The 23,150-nt window shown below is 40.8% G+C and overlaps 2 protein-coding genes across 5 annotated transcripts in view; one reads left to right on the forward strand and one right to left on the reverse strand.

Annotated features, from left to right (window-relative positions):
- RIF1 (replication timing regulatory factor 1) overlaps positions 1 to 23,150 on the forward strand; it is a 160,559-nt gene that overhangs the window by 133,222 nt on the left and 4,187 nt on the right. For all 4 annotated transcript variants that reach the window (XR_008624503.2, XR_008624504.2, XR_010109392.1 and 1 more), the window contains one exon: positions 8,683 to 8,752. The gene's annotated coding sequence lies outside the window, so the exon portion shown is untranslated. The remainder of the gene's footprint in view (positions 1 to 8,682; positions 8,753 to 23,150) is intronic.
- The window catches only part of NEB (nebulin), a 241,876-nt gene that overhangs the window by 57,916 nt on the left and 160,810 nt on the right, over positions 1 to 23,150 (reverse strand). Inside the window, exons 114-134 of the mRNA XM_034954281.3 lie at positions 22,464 to 22,568; positions 22,249 to 22,353; positions 21,792 to 21,896; positions 20,560 to 20,667; positions 20,343 to 20,456; positions 19,334 to 19,531; positions 18,830 to 18,934; positions 17,921 to 18,025; positions 17,717 to 17,821; positions 17,305 to 17,412; positions 11,637 to 11,750; positions 10,534 to 10,731; positions 10,103 to 10,207; positions 9,377 to 9,481; positions 8,443 to 8,550; positions 6,331 to 6,435; positions 5,003 to 5,110; positions 4,330 to 4,434; positions 4,127 to 4,231; positions 3,041 to 3,139; positions 2,592 to 2,702 (exon numbers count right to left, since the gene is read on the reverse strand). Coding sequence (XP_034810172.2) covers positions 2,592 to 2,702; positions 3,041 to 3,139; positions 4,127 to 4,231; positions 4,330 to 4,434; positions 5,003 to 5,110; positions 6,331 to 6,435; positions 8,443 to 8,550; positions 9,377 to 9,481; positions 10,103 to 10,207; positions 10,534 to 10,731; positions 11,637 to 11,750; positions 17,305 to 17,412; positions 17,717 to 17,821; positions 17,921 to 18,025; positions 18,830 to 18,934; positions 19,334 to 19,531; positions 20,343 to 20,456; positions 20,560 to 20,667; positions 21,792 to 21,896; positions 22,249 to 22,353; positions 22,464 to 22,568 — 2,421 coding nt within the window. The remainder of the gene's footprint in view (positions 1 to 2,591; positions 2,703 to 3,040; positions 3,140 to 4,126; positions 4,232 to 4,329; positions 4,435 to 5,002; positions 5,111 to 6,330; positions 6,436 to 8,442; positions 8,551 to 9,376; positions 9,482 to 10,102; positions 10,208 to 10,533; positions 10,732 to 11,636; positions 11,751 to 17,304; positions 17,413 to 17,716; positions 17,822 to 17,920; positions 18,026 to 18,829; positions 18,935 to 19,333; positions 19,532 to 20,342; positions 20,457 to 20,559; positions 20,668 to 21,791; positions 21,897 to 22,248; positions 22,354 to 22,463; positions 22,569 to 23,150) is intronic.

A 23,150-nucleotide genomic window follows, 5' to 3' on the forward strand; every position in this document is an offset into this window, starting at 1 on the left:
CGTAAGAAACACACGCACACAGGTCAATTTCTTTAAATCTGAATTATATACAACTGCAAGTTAAAACAAAATGTAACTCGTGTGTTTGGGGCTGTTTTTTCATGTTACTATTGAAAGAGATAAACTAAATGAAAACTTAATGCTTCTTCCAAGCTAAATTTTGAGTAAAGTAAATCAACAACTCTTAGAATTTTATGGTTAAAAGGAGCTCAAATCATCATTTAGTCCAACTCTTCAGTTTAGGAAATTAGGGTGCTAAAGTTGTGAATTACATAAGATCATATAGCTAATTGGAAGTAAATCTGGGACTAAAACCCAATTCTCCCAAGCAATTTTTTTCTTATTTTTAAATTTTATTTATGTATTTATTTTTAGAGACAGGGTCTCACTATATTGCCCAGGCTGGCCTCAAACTCCTGCACTCCAGTGATCCTCTGGTCTCAGCCTCCCACGTAGCTAGGACAATAGGTATGTACCACTGTGCTTGGCCTCTATGCCATTTCTAGAATTATACATTTCACTGTGTATTATATTTCCCCTGTACTTAGGTATGCATTGCTTATGCTTCTTGGGACAACGACCCTGCTTCCTAGTACTACAAATGTGTATATGTCAAGAATCTATACAATTGAAAACTCAAAAGTCAGTAACTTCTTTTGGCCATCACACTTTTTACTAACTCAATGTTTTCCAAACTTTCCTGATATTAACCCTCCCCCGCTCTCCACGGTTTTTATTAAAAACAGATTCGTAGGCTGTCTCCCAACCCTTCTAAATTCAGGGGAGTGGCTTGGATCAGCATTTTATCGAGCCTGGGTCATTCTTATGGAGAGGCAAATGTGGTGCAAACTGCTCCACTGAAAAGTATCCATTCTTCTTCCTCAGTGCTGATGCGCAACTTGCCCAAAATCCCTCTGGGAATTGGGAAGAGGAGAAACTAAAGTTTTAGATAATTCTGAGCCCAGAAAGCCAAAAAGAGTAAAGGTATTTCAGAGTTATCTTTACTCTGAAGCACTATAAGTTACCAATTTTTTAAAATTATTACTTGGTAGCTGGAGGAGAGATGTGGTGCGGTGGTTTTCAACACAGGCTACATATTATTAAACAGAATCTCTATGGAGCATCTAAAGGTGTATAAATGCCCAGACACGGAGAATCAGTCTGGTGTGGAACAAGGGGTCAGGGCCCTCTCTGGGTGGTTTTTAAATATTCCACAGGTGATTCGCATACTGAGTCAGAGTGGAAAAGCACAACTTTAGCAGGATAAAAATAACGTAAGCGTTCTAGTCTGAGTGCGAGTGCTGGCTGAAATAACACAGTGAAGCTTTTAGGAAAGCAAATTGGCTCAATGTTGCATTTGCAAAAGCTGAAGAGTTAGTCATCCTCTGATTCTGGCTCACTGAGTATAGGAAGCTGCATATCCCTCCACTGAGGGTGACATTTGGTATTTCAGGGCATCGCTAAGAGCCTAAGATTCCTAATCAGCAGCCATCAGAGCTACTGAGAAGGATGAAATGGCCTGGAAGCCAATGCTCAGCTGGGTGAAGCCACAATACAGAATGGTGAATGCACAAACTGATGAATGGAGCTACAATACTAGAGTGACAGTAGAATGAGAATGGCCAACTGACCTATAAGAAGAGCAACCATTTACACTTGTGAAATGCCCTTTGGCAAACATGCACATCTATTATGGCCAAGGCACTATGGGACACATGTAAATAACATGGGGTCCAATCATCAAGGAACCAACACTCTAGGTGAGAGAATCAGATCTATTCACAAATAACTGCAATATATCAGGAGCCTCAATGCCAGATGAAAATGAAACTAAGTAGTCTGAATTTTACTGAATGGGCAGCAGAGCAGGGAGCCACTGAAGACTTCTCCAATAGCACTGCCATGCTCAGGGCTCCTGATAGCAGGAATTAAAGAGAAAGAAAATTTTGAAATAAGTTTAGAGACAACAAAAATAATAAGTAAGATTATTATTTCTAGGCCAGGCGTGGTGGCTCACGCCTGTAATTCCAGTACTTTGGAAGGCTGAGGCGGGTGGATCACCTGAGGTTGGGAGTTCGAGACCAGCCTGGCCAACATGGAGAAACCCCATCACTACTAAAAACACAAAATTAGCCAGGCGTGGTGGCACATGCCTGTAATCCCAGCTACTCTGGAGGCTGAGGCAGGAGAATCGCATAAACCCAGGAGACAGAGGTTGCAGTGAGCCGAGATTGTGCCATTGCACTTCAGCCTGGGCAACAAGAGCAAAACTCCATCTCAAAAAAAAAAAGAAAAAAAAAGGTCTTTCTAATCTATAAAATCATACAAAACCCGTCATCAGCCCTAGACATAGGAAGAGCAAGTATGAATATGCGTATCTTACCAAAAGGGGGCAAAATAAGTAAACTGAGGTAAAGTGCAGTTGGTTAACTTGCTTAGACATAGTAGCCATTCCACAGTTAAGAGGGGAAATATTTTACCTGCCGCAGTTGCCTGAACAGCGATCACTAGAGGAACTAAGAGCCTTGTGGAGTAATTCAGTTTGTACTGGTCAATTTGATTGACTTCAATGACAAGTAAAGCGTCCTTACCTCACTCAGATGTGTCTTCAGTTCTTGCACTTTTCTGTATTCTGGAGTGTCAAGCACCACTTTGTATTTGTCTCGCATCTTCCTTGCCTTATCAGTGTATAGGTAATTAGACTTAAAAAAAAAAAACAAATACAAGTTGATTAATCATTTAAGGGATTCATGTCATATTGTCTTTCAAATGTCTGGCATGTGTAAGCTGAGCAGGGCTTTCATGTGTCCTGGATGTCTTCCCAGGCAGGAGCAAAAACAATTGTCATTTAACTAAGCTCAGCACCTTTCATAGGAGGCACAGATCACATTAAGGTGATAATCTGCTCAAGTGAGTTAATGATAAATTTCCCCTTAAAAGTAGCTGCAGGCTAATATCCCTTCTGCCTAGCCCTGGAGGCTGGTGATGGGGGCATCCAGCTGTGCGGGGGTAATTATGCATTGTGATGATGTGCACTCACCCAGAGCTTCCGCAGGTGCCGGGAGCGGACCATGTCAGGAGTGTCATACAGGAAGCAGCCAAATCCCTTCAGGACCTGCAAGTCCTCTTTGTATTTAATCTGAGAGGCAAACACAGAAATATAGCTGGTCATAAGCAAATGTAAGTCAGGAAACACAGAAGATGGAGTAGCAACACTTCTTAATTACTGTATCTTTCATTTTGGTTCATCTACTTTTTTTTTTTTTTTTTTTTGAGACAGAGTTTCGTTCTTGTTGCCCAGGCTGGAGTGCAATGCCAAGATCTTGGCTGACTGCAACCTCCGCCTCCCGAGTTCAAGCGATTCTCCTGCCTCAGCCTCCCTAGTAGCTGGGATTACAGGCGTACATCATCGTGCCTGGCTAATTTTTGTATTTTTAGTAGAGACAGGGTTTCACCATGTTGGCCAGGCTGGTCTCGAACTCCTGACCTCAGGTAATCTACCCACCTCAGCCTCCCAAAGTGCTGGGATTACAGGCGTGAGCCACCGTGCCCAGCCAGTTCATCTACCTTGTACTCTTAGTTTACTTGCACCCAAATAAGTCATGGTTTTTTTCATTTAAGTCTCTAACCCTGAGCTGAGGAGAGAACACTGCTGTTATTTTATTACTATAACATTGATTGGAGAAAAGAACAGATTGAATGGATTGGTCTTTTAGGAGGAGAGAACATACAAGGAGAATGAAAAAAATGGCAGCAAGAAGTTGCTAATGAGGTCAGAGTAGGGATGAGTGAGAGGAAAATACTCAACATGACCTGGGATGGAGGCCACACAGGGAGTTAGGGAGTGAGGAGTTGGAATGATTCCGTGTTGAATGTAGAATGGTGGTCACTGAGTGATCAAGAATGATGGCAATTCTGTCTTCCCCAAGTGGTCCTCTTATTACTGTTTCCATAGCTGTAGAATTGTGGCATCCTCCTCCCACACTGTCTTACCTCCAACTTGTACTCTTTGTTTAGAAGTGCTTATTAGAAAAGGCTGTTCAAAGACCACCGGTTGTTTTAACTGCTGAAAGCAAGCCTGCGTCTTGGTAAGACTACTCCAGAAAGACCCCTACGAGATGCTTACATCACTGGTGATGTCTCCCACATAGCGGCAATGGATCACTTGGGGTGTGTATGGCAGAGAGATCATGTGGCCCTGCATCTTGAAGAAGTCTGATTTGTAGATCAACTAAAGAAAAAAAAATACCCCAAAACATGTATTAGAGACCGAATGATTAACATTCATCCCTAGTCTCTACTCCCTGTCTTTCCTAAGAAAATACCCACCTCACTGACAGCCTCTTGTGTCTTCTTGACTTGGCGGATCTCAGGGGTATCGGGAGTTGTATGGATCTTGTCTTTCAGTTTGTGGTACAATTCCCGATACAGTCTCTACGTTGAAGGAAGTATCATTACAGGCATTTAGTAGGGGATGACGAGGGCATCTACTGACTAATCAAGAATAAAATATTTTACATAAGGAAGAGGGGAGGAAATATCGAGGATATAGAAAATGATTGAGATTAGGAAAAAAGGAGAAAATGAGAGTTATTTCATTTAGGTGAAGAATTCTGAGCACAAAGCCTTCCACTTTCTATCAGATGGTTGCATAGTAGGATCAGATATGCAAACCAATAGTTGGTGTAGAAAACCAGGATCATGAGTCAGACTAAAATGCAACCTTATTAAAGATTTTTGAATATAAATGTCAAAAGAAGAAATTATTTCTTTAGAAAAGTTTTGCATCATAATCTATGGAACCGAGTCTCTCCAAGGCATTACCAAATACAAAAAACCACTACCAAGAAATATCAGTATCAAAATGTGACAATAAGGACCTTTTTCATTTTTGCTGGTATGTAAGTTTACAACTGAAATACGATTAATTCTTAATGCATTTCAAACAAAGCCATGGCTATTGAAACTCAATATGTCTCTTGGAGAATCAGCATTCAGGTACCTCGCTGGTAACATTGTTGACTCTCCGGACGTGGACAAATGGAACATCTTTGGGGCCAAGTGTATACCCATATGCCTTGGTGTGTTCATAGGCTTCTTTGTACTTGAACTGCAAAAGCAAAGTCAGAATGAGATCAATGATGGGTAAACAAGGAGCAACATTACATTTCTCCAAATAGAAAAGAGATGTCACCTTTATTTGAAAAATTGCTCTTTTTAAGGATTAAGTATGTAGAAAAGTCATTGACAAAATTTCAATATTAATCCAGGCCTTGAAAATTATGTGTTGGAAAATAAAACCAGGCCAAGAAAAGAATAAAATTTGACCTTGCCTAGGTGAAATCTGTTTGTCAGGAGGTATGCAAAATGCCAGAGAAAAATCTTTATTTTTAGCCCCAGTGTGGCTAGAAAATTAGAAAATACAAAGAAGAAACAGGAGAATGTATTTAAGACTGACAAATAGCTTCGTGGACTGATTTTAACCAACCATTTTAACACATCCTTTAGGTGTTAGATTATTAAATCTGTGACTGTCTACTTTGGAAGTACATTATTGAGCCACAGGTTATTGGGTCCTTTCTGGCCACTAGGTTTGATTCCCAGGAATATGAAGGGTAGCACAGAGAGAGAGCTTATTATTCCACCAGCGGCTCATTGTGGTCTGCAGGCCAGACTTACTGGGATGGCCACGATTTCCCTAAGCCTTCCCCATGGGGTAAATGCATCAAGTCCCAGTTGAGTACTTGTGAAAAGTGGAGAAGGGCAACATGAGGGTCATCACTTGAGTAAGCTACAGGTAGTAAGAGCCTATCTACCCCTCTAGCCTTCTGTGAACTGGGCACAGAGGATAAGTAGTGAGCTAAATATCAGCCAGCAGCTAGGCAAGAAGTCTTCTTTTCAAAGGAACACATGGTGATGTTATATCTTCTGCAGTGAAACATAGCAGAAGGAAGACAATACTATCACCACACCTCAGTAGTGCGTGTGTGAAGTTGCATTTCCAGTAAATGGCTTGGGATAATTCAGGGTGCATCTGTGCTAAGTGAGGCCAGCAGAAGTAGAGGCATCATGACAGCCATGGGCCCTCAGCCAAGGCTCCCACGAACATTCTGTTCTAACCCATGGGGCTACCCAGGCACTGCTGAATTGCAGAAGGAATCAATTGCACAGCACCCCTCAAAAATATGCTGTCTCTCCTCTCCAGCTCCCATCATTCTATCAGGTTGAACCTTGAGGGTGAGACTGGAGGACTAGAACAGGCTATTAATTAATATGAGTCTCCTGCCACCCCACCTTCAGACCCATCTCAATGAGGAGGAGACCACTCACATAACTGCTCATGTAACGGGTGTCCTTGATGTGTTTGAAGTGAGGAGTGTCACCTGGAAGTCTATATCCAGTGGGCAGGGTGCGCAGGCTGGTTTTGTATAGATTCTGCAGGAATGAGGAAGAGCAGGTTAAATGACATCGGGCATCAAGTAACTGATCTGAGCTTAACAAATCACATATAGCTCGTGTTACATTTTTGACTAGATACTTAATACACTTATGCTCACTGAATTGATTTCAGGAGAGAATTAAATACATTCTAAGAGTCATAAAATGAATCAGATTACTCTTCACCTATTGTTTTGGAAAAATAGAACAATGAGTGAAATGGTTTATTGAAAGTAGTTCCTGGCCAGGTGTGGTAGCTGACATCTGTAATCTCAACACTTTGGGAGGCCAAGGCAGGAGGATTGCTCAAGGTCAGAAGTTGAGACTAGCCTGGACAACATAGCAAGATCTCACCTCTACAAAAAATTTTAAAATTAGCCAGGCATGGTGGCGTGTACCTGTAGTCCCAGCTACTTAAGAAGCTAAGGTGGGAGGATCACTTGAGCCCAGGAATTTGAGATTGCAGTGAGCTGTGATTGCACCGTTGCACTCCAGCCTGGGAGACAGAGGAGACCCTGTCTCCAAAAAAAAAAAAAAAAAACACTAATTCCTCTGTGCTTCGAAACATATGCCCAGTTGGCTGTATGGCATCTAGCAAGAATTTGGGAAATGCAGAGAAGATAGGTAACCAAGTTTCACCTCTGCCATTACTCCATCCTCAGGTGATGATATGCAAGCCATCACGAAGATATAGCCAGGCACATGTTTGTATTACCCTCTCCTGCCCCTTCCAAACACAGTGTGTTGACATCAGGCCGTGAAGAGGTCAGGATGCATGTGTTCATGGCAAAAAGGGAGGACATGGAGGAGTGTCTGCCTGTGATCTTAAATACTCTGTCTCTTGGAGTTTAGGATTAAGAATTACATTTAAAATATGAAAAACCAAATTATTTTTATTTTATTTTTGAGACAGGGTCTCACTCTGTCACCCAGACTATAGTGCAGTGGCACCATCACAGTTCACTGCATCCTTGACCTCCCTGGGCTGAGGTAATCTTTTCACCTCAACCTCCCAAGTAGCTGGGACCACAGGTGCATGCCACTATGCCTGGCTAATTTATTTATTTTTGTATTTTTGTTCAGACAGGGTTTCACCATGTTGCTCAGGCTGGTCTCGAACTCCAGGCTCAAGCCATCTGCCTGCCATGACCTCCTAAAGTGCTGGGATTACAGGCATGAGCCACTGTGTCTGGCCAAAATTATTATTATTATTATTATTATTATTATTATTATTATTATTATTATTATTTGAAACGGAGTTTTGCTCTTGTTGCCCAGGCTGGAGTGCAGTGGTGCAGTCTCAGCTCACTGCAACCTCCGCCTCCTGGGTTCAAAAGATTCTCCTGCCTCAGCCTCCCCAAGTAGCTGGGATTACAGGCATGCACTACCATATCTGGCTAATTTTTTGTATTTTCAGTAGAGATGGGGTTTCACCATGTTGGCCAGGCTGGTCTCGAACTCCTGACCTCAGGTGATCTGCCCGCCTCAGCCTCCCAAATTGCTGGGATTACAGGCATGAACCACCGCACCTGGCCAAAACTTATTTTTAATACACAAGATGGGAAATAACATGAAAAGTTGAGACCAAATCAGCACCATTGGGTAACATAGAATAGGTAGGTTAAATATGCATGTGGGATCCAGGTTCTTTCTCTTCTGAATTCCAGCAACAATTTCTAGTTCATCTTTTATTGAGGTTAAAGGCCTTGTCTCTGTTATCTTGATTTTCAGCTTTTTGAAAGCAGAGAATGTATATTGGCTTTCTTCTTTGTAACTTGTAAATATTGCTAAAACATGCCCATTATGTTGGTTTGATTGCTCCATAGGGGGATCCTGGCAGCTAGGAGGAAAGATAGATTATGCTCTGTGTTTTTGTTTTTTCACCTCATGTGAATAGAACAGCATTTATACAAGGTCAGGTCAAGAGGAAGCAAGCTCAGCTTGCTTCCACAGAGGCTGATGGAACGGATTTCTGCTGGGCACTCTCAAGTTCTCACTGCTCACCGAACTCTGGAGCTTGTATGCATGAAGGGCCCGGTCCAGATCCACGGTTTTGGTAGTTGGAGCCACTTTGCCTCTGACACTGTGCACATAGTCATAGTGGTAGACAGCCTGGTGCAGAAAGAAGCATTGTTAGAAGCAAAGAGAATGGGAACCCAGGTCCCTCTTTAAAAAAAATAACGGTAGCCTGCTTCCCTTTGCCTGGAGAACTCATCTGACACATTACTGTGGCTTGTCCAACAGGATCAGAGCCAGCGTGTGGACACTCACACTGAGAAACAGAAGAGATGGCCCAGGCACAAGAAGAGGAAGGGTGAGCATTTTACCACTAGAAGTTCCAAAATAATAGGTCTCAATGTTTGCACTCACTGGCGGGATCTGATATTGACTTACCAACCTGTGGAGTTAATAAAGAAAGAGCAGCTTTGTGCCTGCCCTGCCTGCTTTGTGTCAGGCGTCATAGTGGGTGCTTCCTTACGTCCCCATTTTATGCAGCAGAATGGGAGGCTCAGATGGATTAAGTGCTTTTCATAAGCCTTATAGATAATGTGTGGTAGAGGTGAGACTGCACTCCACAACTCTAACTCCAGAGCCTGCTTCCTTCTTATTCTACCATAGCTGGTTCTAATTTATTAAATGGCCTAGACAGAAATAAACTTGCTATGACACAGGGCACAAAAAACACGTTGGAAGTGCTAAGGCACAAAGTTACTTCATAGACTCGGATCACCTACAACTCCGCCCCAGCAAACTGCTTGAATGCATCAGGTTTCAGGAAACAATAGCCAGCAGCATCTTCAGTGCTTTCAAACGCACCAACTCTGGTTTCCCAGTTAGAAAAGACTTGGCACTGCCCAGTCTATGGTTTTTGCCACCTCTGCTTGAGTGGTGGCCCTGCTTTATTACTGTCCACTTAACTTCCCCAGAGATCACTTACGTCACTTAGCTGTTTCCCACTTTTGACAGCCTGCACGTAGACTGGTGTATCTGTGACAAGCTTGTAGTCATTCCTTGTTTTCAACATGTGAGCTTTATACTTGATCTGCCGAGAGGAAGAAAACAAGCCCATGTTGGACCATTCCTTATGCTTGAAACTGCTGGTTTTCACAGACGGTTTGGTTGCTTTTAACTCATGAGATTTATATTCATCAGCACTACTCAACAGACCGAGATGTATTTGAATTTTATAACAGTGTAACCAACACTTATATGGGGCTTCTAGAGTCTTCTAGGACACTTGATAACTACTCTTCTAGGAAAGTTTAAGCTTTCTTACTGACATCCTCATTACAGTATTTAATTTGCGTGGAAAATCCTCTCTTTACAAATAGAGCTTGTCTATAACATTGCAAACACTAACAAATGACACTTTCCTAAAATGACAATTAAGTGCTTGTTAATATATCCAAAATAGCCTAAAACATAGAAAGAGAAGATGCTGGTCCCTTCTCCACCAGAGGACGATGGCACACCTGGAATGCAGTTTAATAAGAATGCCATACGCCTTCCTGAGAGATGGTTGCTCTGCTCCTAGCAACTTTCTCCAGCTCAGCCACCCCCCAGAGCTGGCCTGTGACAATGTCCCTATTTTACATAACCTCCTCTTAACTCTAGACTATGGAGAAATGGAAATATACTAAAGAACAAAACAAGGCAAACTCACATCATCACGTAGATCATAAGCATGCTTGGCATGGAGGATTTCAGGAGTGTCCCAGACGTAGCAACCAATGCCTTTCAGCCAGTTGAGGTCATCCTTGTATACAATCTAGAGGGTTTTGATAGAGAGGATCAGAAAAAAAAAATTGACCATAATAACTTTAACACTAAAAACAGAGGTACATTCTAGACTCAGAAGGCTTTGTGGAATGAGGAGCAAAGGCATTATGCAAAGAGGCTCAGGGGAGCCACAGAAACATGTGTACACAGAGCCCTGCTTCCAGAGACAGCTCTGAAGTCAAGTCGGACAAATGGACATATAGGGAAGAGATAGTGGAAAAAGGCTAAGGTAAAGAAATGGGTGAGTTTGCTGCTCTTCTGGGTGGGGTCGTGGGGCGGGGCCGTGGAGGGGTACTTCTTAAGTCACAGGCTTACATCGCTGATCTGATCTGTGACTTTCCTGACGTGATCATTGACTTGCAAGTCGGGGTGGCAAATCCATTCGTGGAGGCGCAGGCGGTAATCAATCTCACTGACTTTCTTCTGAGAATCCTTGGCAGTAACCATCTCTACCATGTCGGGCACGATGTGGATTTTCATCTTGTTCTTTTCATAAACTGATCTGTACAGGCGCTGTGAAGTTAAAATCACATGCCAGTTATACAGGAAATTGTGCCAAGGCATCATGGCCATACATGAGAAGTCAGGCTAACCAACTCACAGCAAACAGTTGGGGGCAGGGCAGTGACTGGTATTTTCTGACATTTTCTATAGATTAACACCAAGGGAAACTTTAAAAAAATAAAGCATTATAGCTGAAATAATGTGTAGCTTCTTTACATGTGCACAGTCAGTGTCATATGCATTGGTAAATAGAAAATGTTCAGGCTGGGCATGATAACTCACACCTGTAATCCCAGCACTGTGGGAGACTGAGGCAGGAGAATCGCTTGAGCCCAGGAGTTTGAGACCAGAGTGGGCAACACAGCGAGATTCCAATCGCTACAAAAAAAAACCTTAGCTGGGTGTGGTGGTGCATGCCTGTAGGCCCAGTTACTCAGCAGGCTGAGGTGGGATGATTCCCGGAGCCCAAGAGGTAGAGGCTTGCAGTGAGCTGTGATTGCACCACTGCCCTCCAGCCAGGGCAACAGAGTGAGACCTGTCTTAAAAAGAAAAGAAAAGAAATGTTCCTATTAATAATACATGGCTATTTTACTTGACTTAAATTTGAAGTAAGGTCTTTGGAGTTACCCTCATGTGTTGCATAACAATGTTTCAGTCAAAAGATTATAATGCTGAGTTTTTACTGTACCTTTTCTATGTTTAGATACACAAATACTTGCCATTGTGTTACCATTGCCTACAGTATTCAGTACAGTAACATGCTGTACAGGTTTGTAGTCTAGGAGCAATAGGCTATCCCATCTAGGTATGTGGAAGTGCACTCTATGATGTTAGCACAACAATGAAATCACATAACGAGCGGCACATTTCTCAGAATGTATCCTAGTCATTAAGGGGCGCATGACCGTACTTACATCGATGTTAAGCTTGCCAACTCGGAGGCACCGTGCTGTGTTCGGATCATCATCAACACTTCTTGGTAACGTATAAAGAGCTTTGAACTTTTCATATTCTTCCCGATATTTGATCTATAGAGAATAAGTAGAAAGGAAGAAACAGTTTTAGAGAGTAATGGATTTATATTATTAAAACAGCATAAGACTTAATGGGAAAAACCCGACTCTGAGATCCACCCAGCGTTAGGGACAACACTTCTCTGAACTCATTTCCCCACCTGTACAGAGAGATACAGCAGTAGCGCCTGCCATGGGGTTATCGTGTGGCTTAAATCAGACTATATCAAAAGTACTTTTAAACCACAGAGCGCTATGAAATTTTAGTTGCTGTTTTCAAAATTCCTATAGCAATACTAGTACTTTTACTGCTACTACAAGCAATTCATTTTAAAGATTATGTAATTTAAAAATATTCTCTTGTGGTAATGGCTTTGTTTTTCTTACTAAAAGGAGTGCGAGATTAAAACTGTGCTTAGGAATATCTTTGTTTTTAATAACTGAAAAGTCTGCTGCTAAGAAAACACAATCCTTGGATTTCAGTTTCTACAAGGCTTTCAAAAATACAGTGCAATCAACTTCTGTGGGATAACAATTAGTTCTTAAGCCATGTTGCCCGTTAATTAGTGTTCCATGATTATATAAACCAGGTTAAGACAGAGACTAAGATCCAATCTCATAGCACACAATAATAAAATAACAGTTCTTCCAAAACTCAGCGATTTGCACCTCTGTAACAAAAGAGAGATGGGAGTATATATTTGTGTCAGAATTCCAGCAATGCTCTTCATTGACTGGAGGCCAACCAAAATTTCCACTAGATTTTTCCAAAACAGAAAATCAGCTTCTTACATCTAATCTATTTCTCAGCTTCAAAGATGATGGCATTTAAAGGCACCGTTAAAAAAAAAAAAAAAAAAAAAACACATACACACACACACAAAACTTTTTCCTAAAATAAGGTCAGAATACTTCTTTTAAAGGATTAATTTATCTATGTTTTACCTTGCTCCAAAATCAATTTGCCAAGAATCTTGCCTCTATAATTTTGTTCATGACTCAAGGAAAAAGCCTCTTTTGAGCTTTTAAAATCTTATCTATAGTACTTTTCTTCCAAAATGAAAAGTTTGCTCCTTTTTGCAATCTTCCAAATAGAGGTGGGTCTGGGTAAAATCATATATGTTACTTTTTCCTCCAGGTAAAAATTAAATAATTCCATAGACTGTCTAATGAAGTTTATTTCTAAGCTGTGCATCTGTAAGCCCAGTAGAGTAGTGAAATCAATTTACTGAGTCACTAGCATTTAAATGAGTAGAACAGAATGGAAATTATCAGAGTGCACTGTCTCTAGTCTAGCAGTCACTATTCTTCTGTGAGACATTTGTGCCAGAAGAAACTCAGGTAAACTTCAGGGGTATGTGTCTGTGTATGTGAACTTGAAATAAAAAATAAATTTCCCACTGTGAGTCATGGTCAAAACATGTTTGAGAAATGCTGATTTAAAGTGTTACATAAAATGTTCCTGATTAAGAGATAAAGTCTCTAATTTTTCTGAAGGAGAACTGGGCTAAGAATTACAATAAAGCTTACAGGGAAATTTACAATAAAAGGTTTTACACAGACTTTAAACCAACAAAGATCAAAAGAGACAAAGAAGGGCATTACATAATGGGAAAGGGATCAATGAAACAAGAAGAGCTAACTATCCTAAATATATACGCACCCAACACAGGAGCACGCATATTCATAAAACAAGTTCTTGGAGACCTACAAAGAGACTTAGACTGCAACACAATAATAGTGGGAGACTTTAACACCTCACTGTCGACACTAGACAGATCAACCAGACAGAAAATTAACAAGGATATCAGGACTTGAACTCAGAATCTCTGGGACACATTTAAAGCAGTGTGTAGAGGGAAATTTATAGCACTAGATGCCCACAAGAGAAAGCAGGAAAGATCTAAAATTGACACCCTAACATCACAATTAAAAGAACTAGAGAAGCAAGAGCAAACAAATTCAAAAGCTAGAAGAAGACAAGAAATAATTAAGATCAGAGCAGAACTGAAGGAGATTGAGACACAAAAAACCCTTCAAAAAAATCAATGAATCCAGGAGCTTTTTGAAAAGATCAACAAAATAGATAGACTGCTAGCAAGACTAATAAAGAAGAAAAGAAAGAAGAATCAAATAGACACAATAAAAAATGATAAAGGGGATATCACCACCGTTCCCACAGAAATACAAACTACCATCAGAGAATACTATAAACACCTCTATGCAAATAAACTAGAAAATCTAGAAGAAATAGATAAATTCCTGGACACATACACCCTCCCAAGACTAAACAAGGAAGAAGTCGAATTCCTGAATAGGCCAATAACAAGTTCTGAAATTGAGGCAGTAATTAATAGCCTCCCAACCAAAAAAAGTCCAGGACCAGACAGATTCACACCTGAATTCTACCAGAGGTACAAGGAGGAGCTGGTACCATTCCTTCTGAAACTATTCCAAACAACAGAAAAAGAGGGAATCCTCCCTAACTCATTTTATGAGGCTGGCATCATCCTGATACCAAAGCCGGGCAGAGACACAACCAAAAAAGAGAATTTTAGACCAATATCCCTGATGAACATCGACGTGAAAATCCTCAATAAAATGTTGGCAAACCAAATCCAGCAGCACATCAAAAAGCTTATCTACCTTGATCAAGTCAGCTTCATCGCTGGGATGCAAGCCCGGTTCAACATATGCAAATCAATAAATGTAATCTATCACATAAACAGAACCAAGGACAAAAACCACATGATTATCTCAATAGATACAGAAAAGGCATTCGACAAAATTCAACAGCTCTTCATGCTAAAAACTCTCAATAAACTAGGTATTGATGGAATGTATCTCAAAATAGTAAGAGCTACTTATAACAAACCCACAGCCAATATCACACCGAATGGGCAAAAGCTGGAAGCATTCCCTTTGAAAACTGGCACAAGACAGGGATGCCCTCTCTCACCACTCCTATTCAACATAGTATTGGAAGTTCTGGCCAGGGCAATGAGGCAAGAGAAAGAAATAAACGGTATTCAATTAGGAAAAGAGGAAGTCAAATTGTCTCTGTTTGCAGATGACCTGATTATATATTTAGAAAACCCAATCGTCTCAGCCCAAAATCTCCTTAAGCTGATAAGCAACTTCAGCAAAGTCTCAGAATACAAAATCAATGTGCAAAAATCACAAGCATTCCTATATACCAGTAACAAACAGAGAGCCAAATCATGAATGAACTCCCATTCACAACTGCTACAAAGATAATAAAATACCTAGGAATCCAACTTATAAGGGATCTGAAGGACCTCTTCAAGGAGAACTACAAACCACTGCTCAAGGAACTAAGAGAGGACATGAACAAATGGAAAAACATTCTATGCTCATGGATAGGAAGACTCAATATCGTGAAAATAGCCATACTGCCCAAGGTAATCTATAGATTCAATGCTATCCCCATCAAGCTACCATTGACTTTTTTCACAGAATTGGAAAAAATTAAAGCTGGAGGCATTATGCTATCTGACTTCAAACTATACTACAAGGCTAAAGTAATAAAAACACCATGGTACTTTTACCAAAACAGATATATAGACCAATGGAACAGAACAGAGGCCTCAGAAACAACACCACATATCTACAATCATCTGATCTTTGACAAATCTGACAAAAACAAGCGATGGGGAGAAGACTCCCTATTTAATGAATGGTGCTGGGAAAACTGGCTAGCCATATGCAGAAAGCTGAAACTGGATCCCTTCCTTACACCTCATACAAAAATTAACTCAAGATGGACTAAAAATGTACACATAAGACCTAAAACCATAAAAACCCCAGAAGAAAACCTAGGCAATACCTTTCAGGACATAGGCATGGGCAAACACTTCATGACTAAAACACCAAAAGCAATGGCAACAAAGGCCATTGGAATCTAATTAAACTAAAGAACTTCTGCACAGCAAAAGAAACTACCATCAGAGTGAAAAGGCAACCTACAGAATGGGAAAAAATTTCTGCAATCTATCCATCTGACAATGGGCTACTATCCAGAATCTACAAAGAACTTAAACAAATTTACAAGAAAAAAACAAACAACCCCATCAAAAAGCAGGCGAAGGATATGAACAGACACTTCTCAAAAGAAGACATTTATGCGGCCAACAAATATATGAAAAAATGCTCATCATCACTGGTCATTAGAGAAATGCAAATCAAAACCACAATGAGATACCATCTCATGCCAGTTAGAATGGTGATCATTACAAAGTCAGGAAACAACAGATGCTGGAGAGGATGTAAAGAAATAGGAAGACTTTTACACTGTTGGTGGGGGTGTAAACTAGTTCAACCATTGTGGAAGACAGTGTGGTGATTCCTCAAGGATCTAGAACTAGAAATACCATTTGACCCAGCAATCCCATTACTGGGTATATACCCAATGGATTATAAATCATTCTACTATAAAGACACATGCACACGTATGTTTATTGCAGAACTCTTCACCATAGCAAAGTCTTGGAACCAACCCAAATGCCCATCAATGATAGACTGGATAAAGAAAATATGGCATATATACACCATGGAATACTATGCAGCCATAAAAAAGATGAGTTCATGTCCTTTGCAGGGACATGGATGAAGCTTGAAACCATCATTCTCAGCAAACTAACACAAGAACAGAAAACCAAACACTGCATGTTCTCACTCATAAGTGGGGGTTCAACAGTGAGAATACATGGACACAGGGAGGGGAATATCACACACCGGGTCCTCTCAGGGAGTAGGGGGCTAGGGGAGGGATAGCATTAGGAGAAATACCTAATGTAGATGATGGGTTGATGGGTGCAGCAAACCACCATGGCATATGTATACCTATGTAATAAACCTCCACGTCCTGCACGTGTACCCCAGAACTTAAAGTATAATAAACCAAAACAAAACACACACACGCAAAAAGGTTTTACTTAAGAACATTAATGGTTAGAGGTCATAAGATTTAAAGGCATAAAGAGTTAGAGGATGTACGATCTTCTACTATATTTAAACAGCACATGAGATTTAGGGTTTGTTTGTTTTACAATTATGTTTATATCTAAGAAAAGTTCTACCTAAAAAAGGAGAATTAAACAATTTTTAAATGTTTTCTATTTCATTGCTATAAAATAATTTATATTAACTGGGGATGGTATAATAACCGGTTATCATATTCACTGGTTTATTTTTGCCCTACATCCATGTAATTCTATTGAAAAAGTCTATTTCTGTAAGGTGTATTATGTCTTCAGCCCATCCTTACTTCTGACTCTGGCAGAGATTATCATGTGCAGACAGGCAGCCTGAAAGGTCACATCCTGTCCTCCTTGCAAGTGCTTGTGATTCTCTCCAGGCAGCAGAGAGAGAGAGGCAGTGAGCACATAGACTCTAATGACTGAGCATTTGGAATTATTTCCTGGACATGCCCACGGGAGTGCTAGGGGTACTTCTGGACAACGTATGAATCAGCCTGAAAGATTCTTGGAGTGGAGAGCAGGGGAGGGGAGGGAGGGTGGGAAAGCTGTCATGTTTTTGCTTTACTTACATGGCTGGCCAGATGCTTCTGGTTCTTGGCGTGTGTCAGGGACAAGGTGCTGGAAGGCAGGATGTAGCTGGTGGCTTTCACTCTATCCCAGGCCTCCTTGTACAGGTTCTGCAGGAATTAAAGACCTTCTTGTGAATATGGGAAAATGCATCTGGTTAGCTTCTGAGTAGCAGGTTTTCCTTCTGTGTCTGTCCTTCTCACACACTCCCTACTAACTCCCAGGACTCCTCTTTAAGGTGGGGCTTATTTAATTGTACCTACTAGAATTTTATGAGGTAAAGTAGGATTGAAGGTCCAGGAAAAAACCATAGAAAAGCCTTTAGGGAAAGAGTGTCCATCCCATTTATTCTCTTACTGTCCCGGAAGGGGGAAAGGTGGCTCATATATAAGGGGGAAAAAAAACTCAACTCACACTGCTGTAAAGATTCTTCAGGTTTCTGGTTCTGTCATAATCCACTGTTTCTAGAACTGTTGTGTATTTGTCCTTAATCTGATGATAATTTTCTTTATATTTCACCTGTAGACAAGCAACAATAGGTTATTCACCTCTGTTGTTAGAAAATACATAAAGACAAGAAATAGTTTGTCCCTGGAAGAGGAGTATAGGAAGACGCACCTCACTGGCATTAATGCCACTCTGAACAGCAGTCACATAGAGGGGCGTGTCTGTGACCAGATTATAGTTTTGTAGATTTTCTTTACCTGCTGCTGTATATTGTAGCTGTGAAGAAAAATAAAAGTCATCAAAAATGGTAACATACAGGTCTGTCATCAGCTGTAGCTGCTTGTGCCAACTTACATGTGCCTTTATTTCTGGATTTCTGCTTTAATCCTAACAAACAGGCTGTCATTCTAGAGTCTTGCAGACTTTGTATGGCTGCCAGAATGAATAGTTTCTCTTGACTGAGACTGGGGTTGAGATTTTGGCCATTTTGTTGCCTTTTCCGTGCCTATTCTCCATCCCTGACAGCAGCCCCTCACTTTTTTTTTTTTTTTTTTTTTTGGTTTTGAACTCTTTTTTTTTTTTTTTTTATACTTTAAGTTTTAGGGTACATGTGCACAATGTGCAGGTTAGTTACATATGTATACATGCCCCTCACTTTTAACATTCTATTACAACTGCCCTATCAGAGCTGAACCACGTGCTGAAAAGTTTTCCAGATACTGATTTTTTTCCTCCAAAACTTATCTACCTGTAATCAAAGGATGCTTCTACCTCCTACTCTCTGCAAGTTAACCTGATCAACTAAGGTACAGATGCTTGAGAGTAGTTCACTAAGAAACACCTCCCAGATAAACTTTTATTATAAATGTGCACTGCCTTAAACCAAAGGAGAGACTCAGACTGGGAAGATCCAGCCCCAGAGCAGGACACTAGAAGAGCTTTGATTGGGAGAGGAGGGGCTTTGGTCAGTTAGAGCCTACACTATTACAGCAGCTTTCTTTGCCTGCCCATCAGCCCACTGACACCACCATGGATTCTGATGACCCATGGAGAGCCAGTCCTTCTAGGAAGGTGGCTCACCTGACTCTGAAGGTCGTATGCTTTCTTGGCATGGAGGATTTGGGGTGTATCCCAAACGTAGCAACCAATGCCTTTCAACCAATTCAGGTCATCTTTATACACATTCTGCAAGAAAGAGAGAACAATGAAATGTGGAAGGTATTCTGAATTTACAATTGAGCATTTGATAATTTCCTATCAGCCGCTGGCTGTGCTTATTGCTTAGAAGACATAGGGTAGGCCTCTCACCAGCTGGAAGGTCTTTAATTCCCAAGCCTAAAGAAGCTTGAGAGCAATATCAATGTCTGAGTCTATTGTGAAACCAATTAAATATTTAACATATGTGTCCTATGGCTTAGGGTGGATTCTTATACCAAAAAGTGGTTACGCATGCCACTTTGTTTTGAGAAGCAGCAAGATTTATGAATACAGGGACAACGGGAGCATGGCAGCCAGGGTTGGGGGGTAGCCAAGACACAGTCATGGAAGCTGTAGCTGAGTCAAGCTGCAGAAGGGACATCATACATCACTCAAGATCTCCTGGGCGTTTCGGACGCGTATAACATTGGGTTCTTCCAGAAGAGATGTCCACTGGTGGAAATAGTGTCGATACTCCAGGTCACTGAGGATGTACTGGCACCTTTTAGCCAGCACGTGATTCATCATGTCATTGGGGATATGAACATTTGCTTTGGTATCCTCATAATGTTTTCTGTAGTTCAACTAATATGTTTTAAAGACAAAAATAAGAAAGGGGTTTAAATGTAAATTATTCAGATCAATGTCTTTTAGATCCTTATTTCCCATATAGATCAGTATCTCTAGAATAAACTAAGGTTAATATATACTTTATTATATTCTTTATACTTTATATATATATAGTTTGTATACTTTAATATATTCTTCTTCTTTTGAAATTTCCCTTTTTTTTTTTTTTTTTTTTTTTTTTTTTTTTTTTTTGAGATGGTGTCCTACTCTGTTGCCCAGACTGGATTGCAATGGTGTGATCTCCACTCACTGCAACCTCTGCCTCCTGGGTTCAAACAATTCTCATGCCTCAGCATCCTGAGTAACTAGAATTACAGGCATGCACCACCACGCCCAGCTAATTTTTGTATTTTTAGTAGAGATGAGGTTTCACCATGTTGGCCAGGCCAGTCTCAAACTCTTGACCTCTGGTGATCTGCCTGCCTTGGCCTCCCAAAGTGCTGGGATTACAGGTGTGAGCCATTTCACCTGGCCTGAAGTTTTCCATCCTTTTATAACACAGGGTAAATAGTGACCTTGATGCTTTTTCCTTTTCTGAACACAAAGCAGTCACAGTGTTAAATAGTCGGAGAGAAAGTGGCAGGGAGGAAGCACACAGCTACCAAGAGTCCACAGGCTGACTCGGAGGAGTGAGGAAAATCTCAGGAAGGACCCTACGCTACTCCATTTCCCAGCTAACCTGAACCAAAGGGCAAGTTATAAACAGGCAGACATGACAGCACACTTATGGGGCATAAATCCCGTGTTAAAGTGGACATTTACTTACCGCACTCCTCATCTTTTGGAAATCCAGACAGTGAACCACACCAGGGAATTCACCGATCACTTTTCCAGCCAGGTAGTGACCTTTCTGCTTCTCATATGTCTCTTTGTATTTAAGCTGTAAAGTGGGTTCAACATTGAGAATCGCTGGAGTTTCCTAACCAGCCCCTTGATCCCCAGTAAAGACTCTCAAACTTAGGAGAGGAAAAGGTCATACTGACCTCACTGTTCACCAGATCAGCATGCTTGGCTCCAACGATGGGAATGTAGCGCTCATCCAGGGTGTAGCCATAGGCCTTGGTGCCCTCCCACGCCCCTTTATACAGTATCTAGAAGAAAGAAATACATGGCAACAAAAGTTTTCTTTCAACTTCTTTCAGATACCGCTAAAACAATTGGTCTAATTAAGGTGAAACATGTATGTTCAAGGCAAGGCTGAAATCTTTATCTATAGCCGTTAGTGCATGTACCTAGAATAGGGCAGTTATTTGGTTTATTGCAAATTAAACTTACAGACTCGAGGCATTTTATTTTTTAATTTAATTTAATTTTATTTTATTTTATTTTATTTTTATGTTTTTTGAGACGGAATCTCGCTCCGTCACCCAGGCTGGAGTGCAGTGCTGTGATCTCAGCTCACTGCAAACTCTGCCTCCTGGGTTCAAGAGATTCTCCTGTCTCAGCCTCCAGAGTAGCTGGGATTACACGCATGCACCACTATGCCTGGCTAATTTTTGTATTTTTAGTAGAGACGGGGTTTCACCGTGTTGGCCAAGCTGGTCTAACTCCTGACCTCAGGTGATCTACCAACCTCGCCCTCCCAAAGTGCTGGGATTATAGGCGTGAGCCACCATGCCCAGCCAACTCTAGGCATTTTATAAGAGTTGACTATTTTTGCAGTCCTAGTAAAAGTGACAACAAATTTGCACACAGGGAGAGAAGTGGCAAATATTCTTTCCCATTGGGTGCACACATGTACACTATTGGTCTCCTTTAAATTCGCTGAATGAAATTTTGGAGGGCAAGTTCTCCTCTTGTTGGCTAGAGATGCTGATGCGTGATTACTAAAGAGGGACCAACCTTACCTCCGTTTTCTCTATTGGTAGGTGCTCAATGCTATGTGCCCCCAGAGCACTTGTTAGATTATTATTCTATCAATTTAAGTCTGTTCCCCTCACTTGCATGATCTCCTGAAGGCTTGTCTCATTGAGCTTTAGCCCCTCATTGCCTCCTAAAGAGCCCGGCACATCACAGGAGCTCAAAAGCACCAGCTGAATAAACGCTATTTGCCTTGAATAACATGGTACTTCTAATACACAAGACTAAGTGCAATGGGAAAATAAATAATAGATTGGCTTATAAGTTCAGCAGTTGACAAAATCAGCCAAGAATATGAATGCAACAAGAGCTTCAAATTAGAAATTGAGTGGTTATTACATAAAAGAGAACTTACAGTACTGTAGAGTTTTCCCATGTCTTTGGAGTGGGAGATATGTGGTGTATCTGGTGAAAACGTATATTTGCCCTTTGCTTTATTAAATGTTTCTTTATATTTTACCTAAGGAGAGAAAACCAAATCTTTTATTACTATAAATGAATATTAAATTTTTATAAGATTACCTAGAAACATAATCAGTCCACGTTTAAAGATTAAAACTAACCAACTGGTTGAATTTTAGTCCATTTTAGCTAAAACAATAGAATAATTTGGATAGGAATATAGATATCTAAAAGTGAATACAATTCACCACCTGCTAGTGACTTTTAAGACATACCCCCCAAAGATGATCTTAGAATTTACCACCTCCCAATTTTTTTACAAGCAATTATCTAAAGTTAAGCTAATCTACCCAATGATAGACAATTTACTCCCCAGTCTGTGCACTTCAGCATGCACAAAGCAAACTTACATCACTTTGATTGACAGAATTAATCTTGGCTAAAACAATCTCTGGAGGATCCACCACACTTGTAAAGTTAGGATAGTTTTCAAGGGCATTTTTCTTATATTTGATCTGTAAAGAAACGGAGACAATTAAGACAGGTCTACCACCACAGGTTATCTACCCCAACATGGCAGGTAGGAGGACAGGCATAGGTTAGAAGGAGAATAGGCTTTGCGTACCTGACTCATCATTTCCTGGTTCTTAGTAACCCTTACATGGTCCACAGAATCAAGTGGGATCCAGCCAATGCCTCGGAGCCACTCCAGGTCAGCTCTGTAGACATTCTGAGAGCAGGAAGAGAGATATAATGGAGGAATAAATGACTGAGACACAGGCTTACAGAGGGCAGGTTACAATTTTTTCAGAAGCTTTTAAAGGATTTCTCTCTAGTAGTTGTCTCATTCATTCAATTGTGATTTCACCTGAGCAATATTTCTTGAGGCTGTTACTGTACATGAGGCACTATGCTTGGTGTTTTGATGAATAAGTATAAAGAAGGAGTCTAGGAGTTGAGATAAGTCATTTATAAAGCAAGAAGTGCTGTTAGATCAAGTGCTCAAATGCTATTGGAGTTGAGGGGAAGGGGCTGTTATTTTCTGCTATCGTCATAAGAAAAGGCTTACCAAGGAGGTTGTACTTTTAGATGGATTTGATACATTTAGTCACGTAGAAGTATGTGGGGCATTTAGACTCAATGAGGGAAACTACACAAGTAAATATTCACGTATTGGGTAGGGGGAGGCATCCCCTGGGTCCCAGCCAAACCTATTCTTGCCCTTACGCCTTCAAGAACCTAGATTCTCCCAGCCTACTCGACATGAAAATAAGAAGAGTTGCTATTCTGATTTAAGTTCCACAACAGCTAT

This window comes from Pan paniscus, chromosome 13, assembly GCF_029289425.2.
Source record: "Pan paniscus chromosome 13, NHGRI_mPanPan1-v2.0_pri, whole genome shotgun sequence".
Classification (NCBI taxonomy): domain Eukaryota; kingdom Metazoa; phylum Chordata; class Mammalia; order Primates; family Hominidae; genus Pan; species Pan paniscus.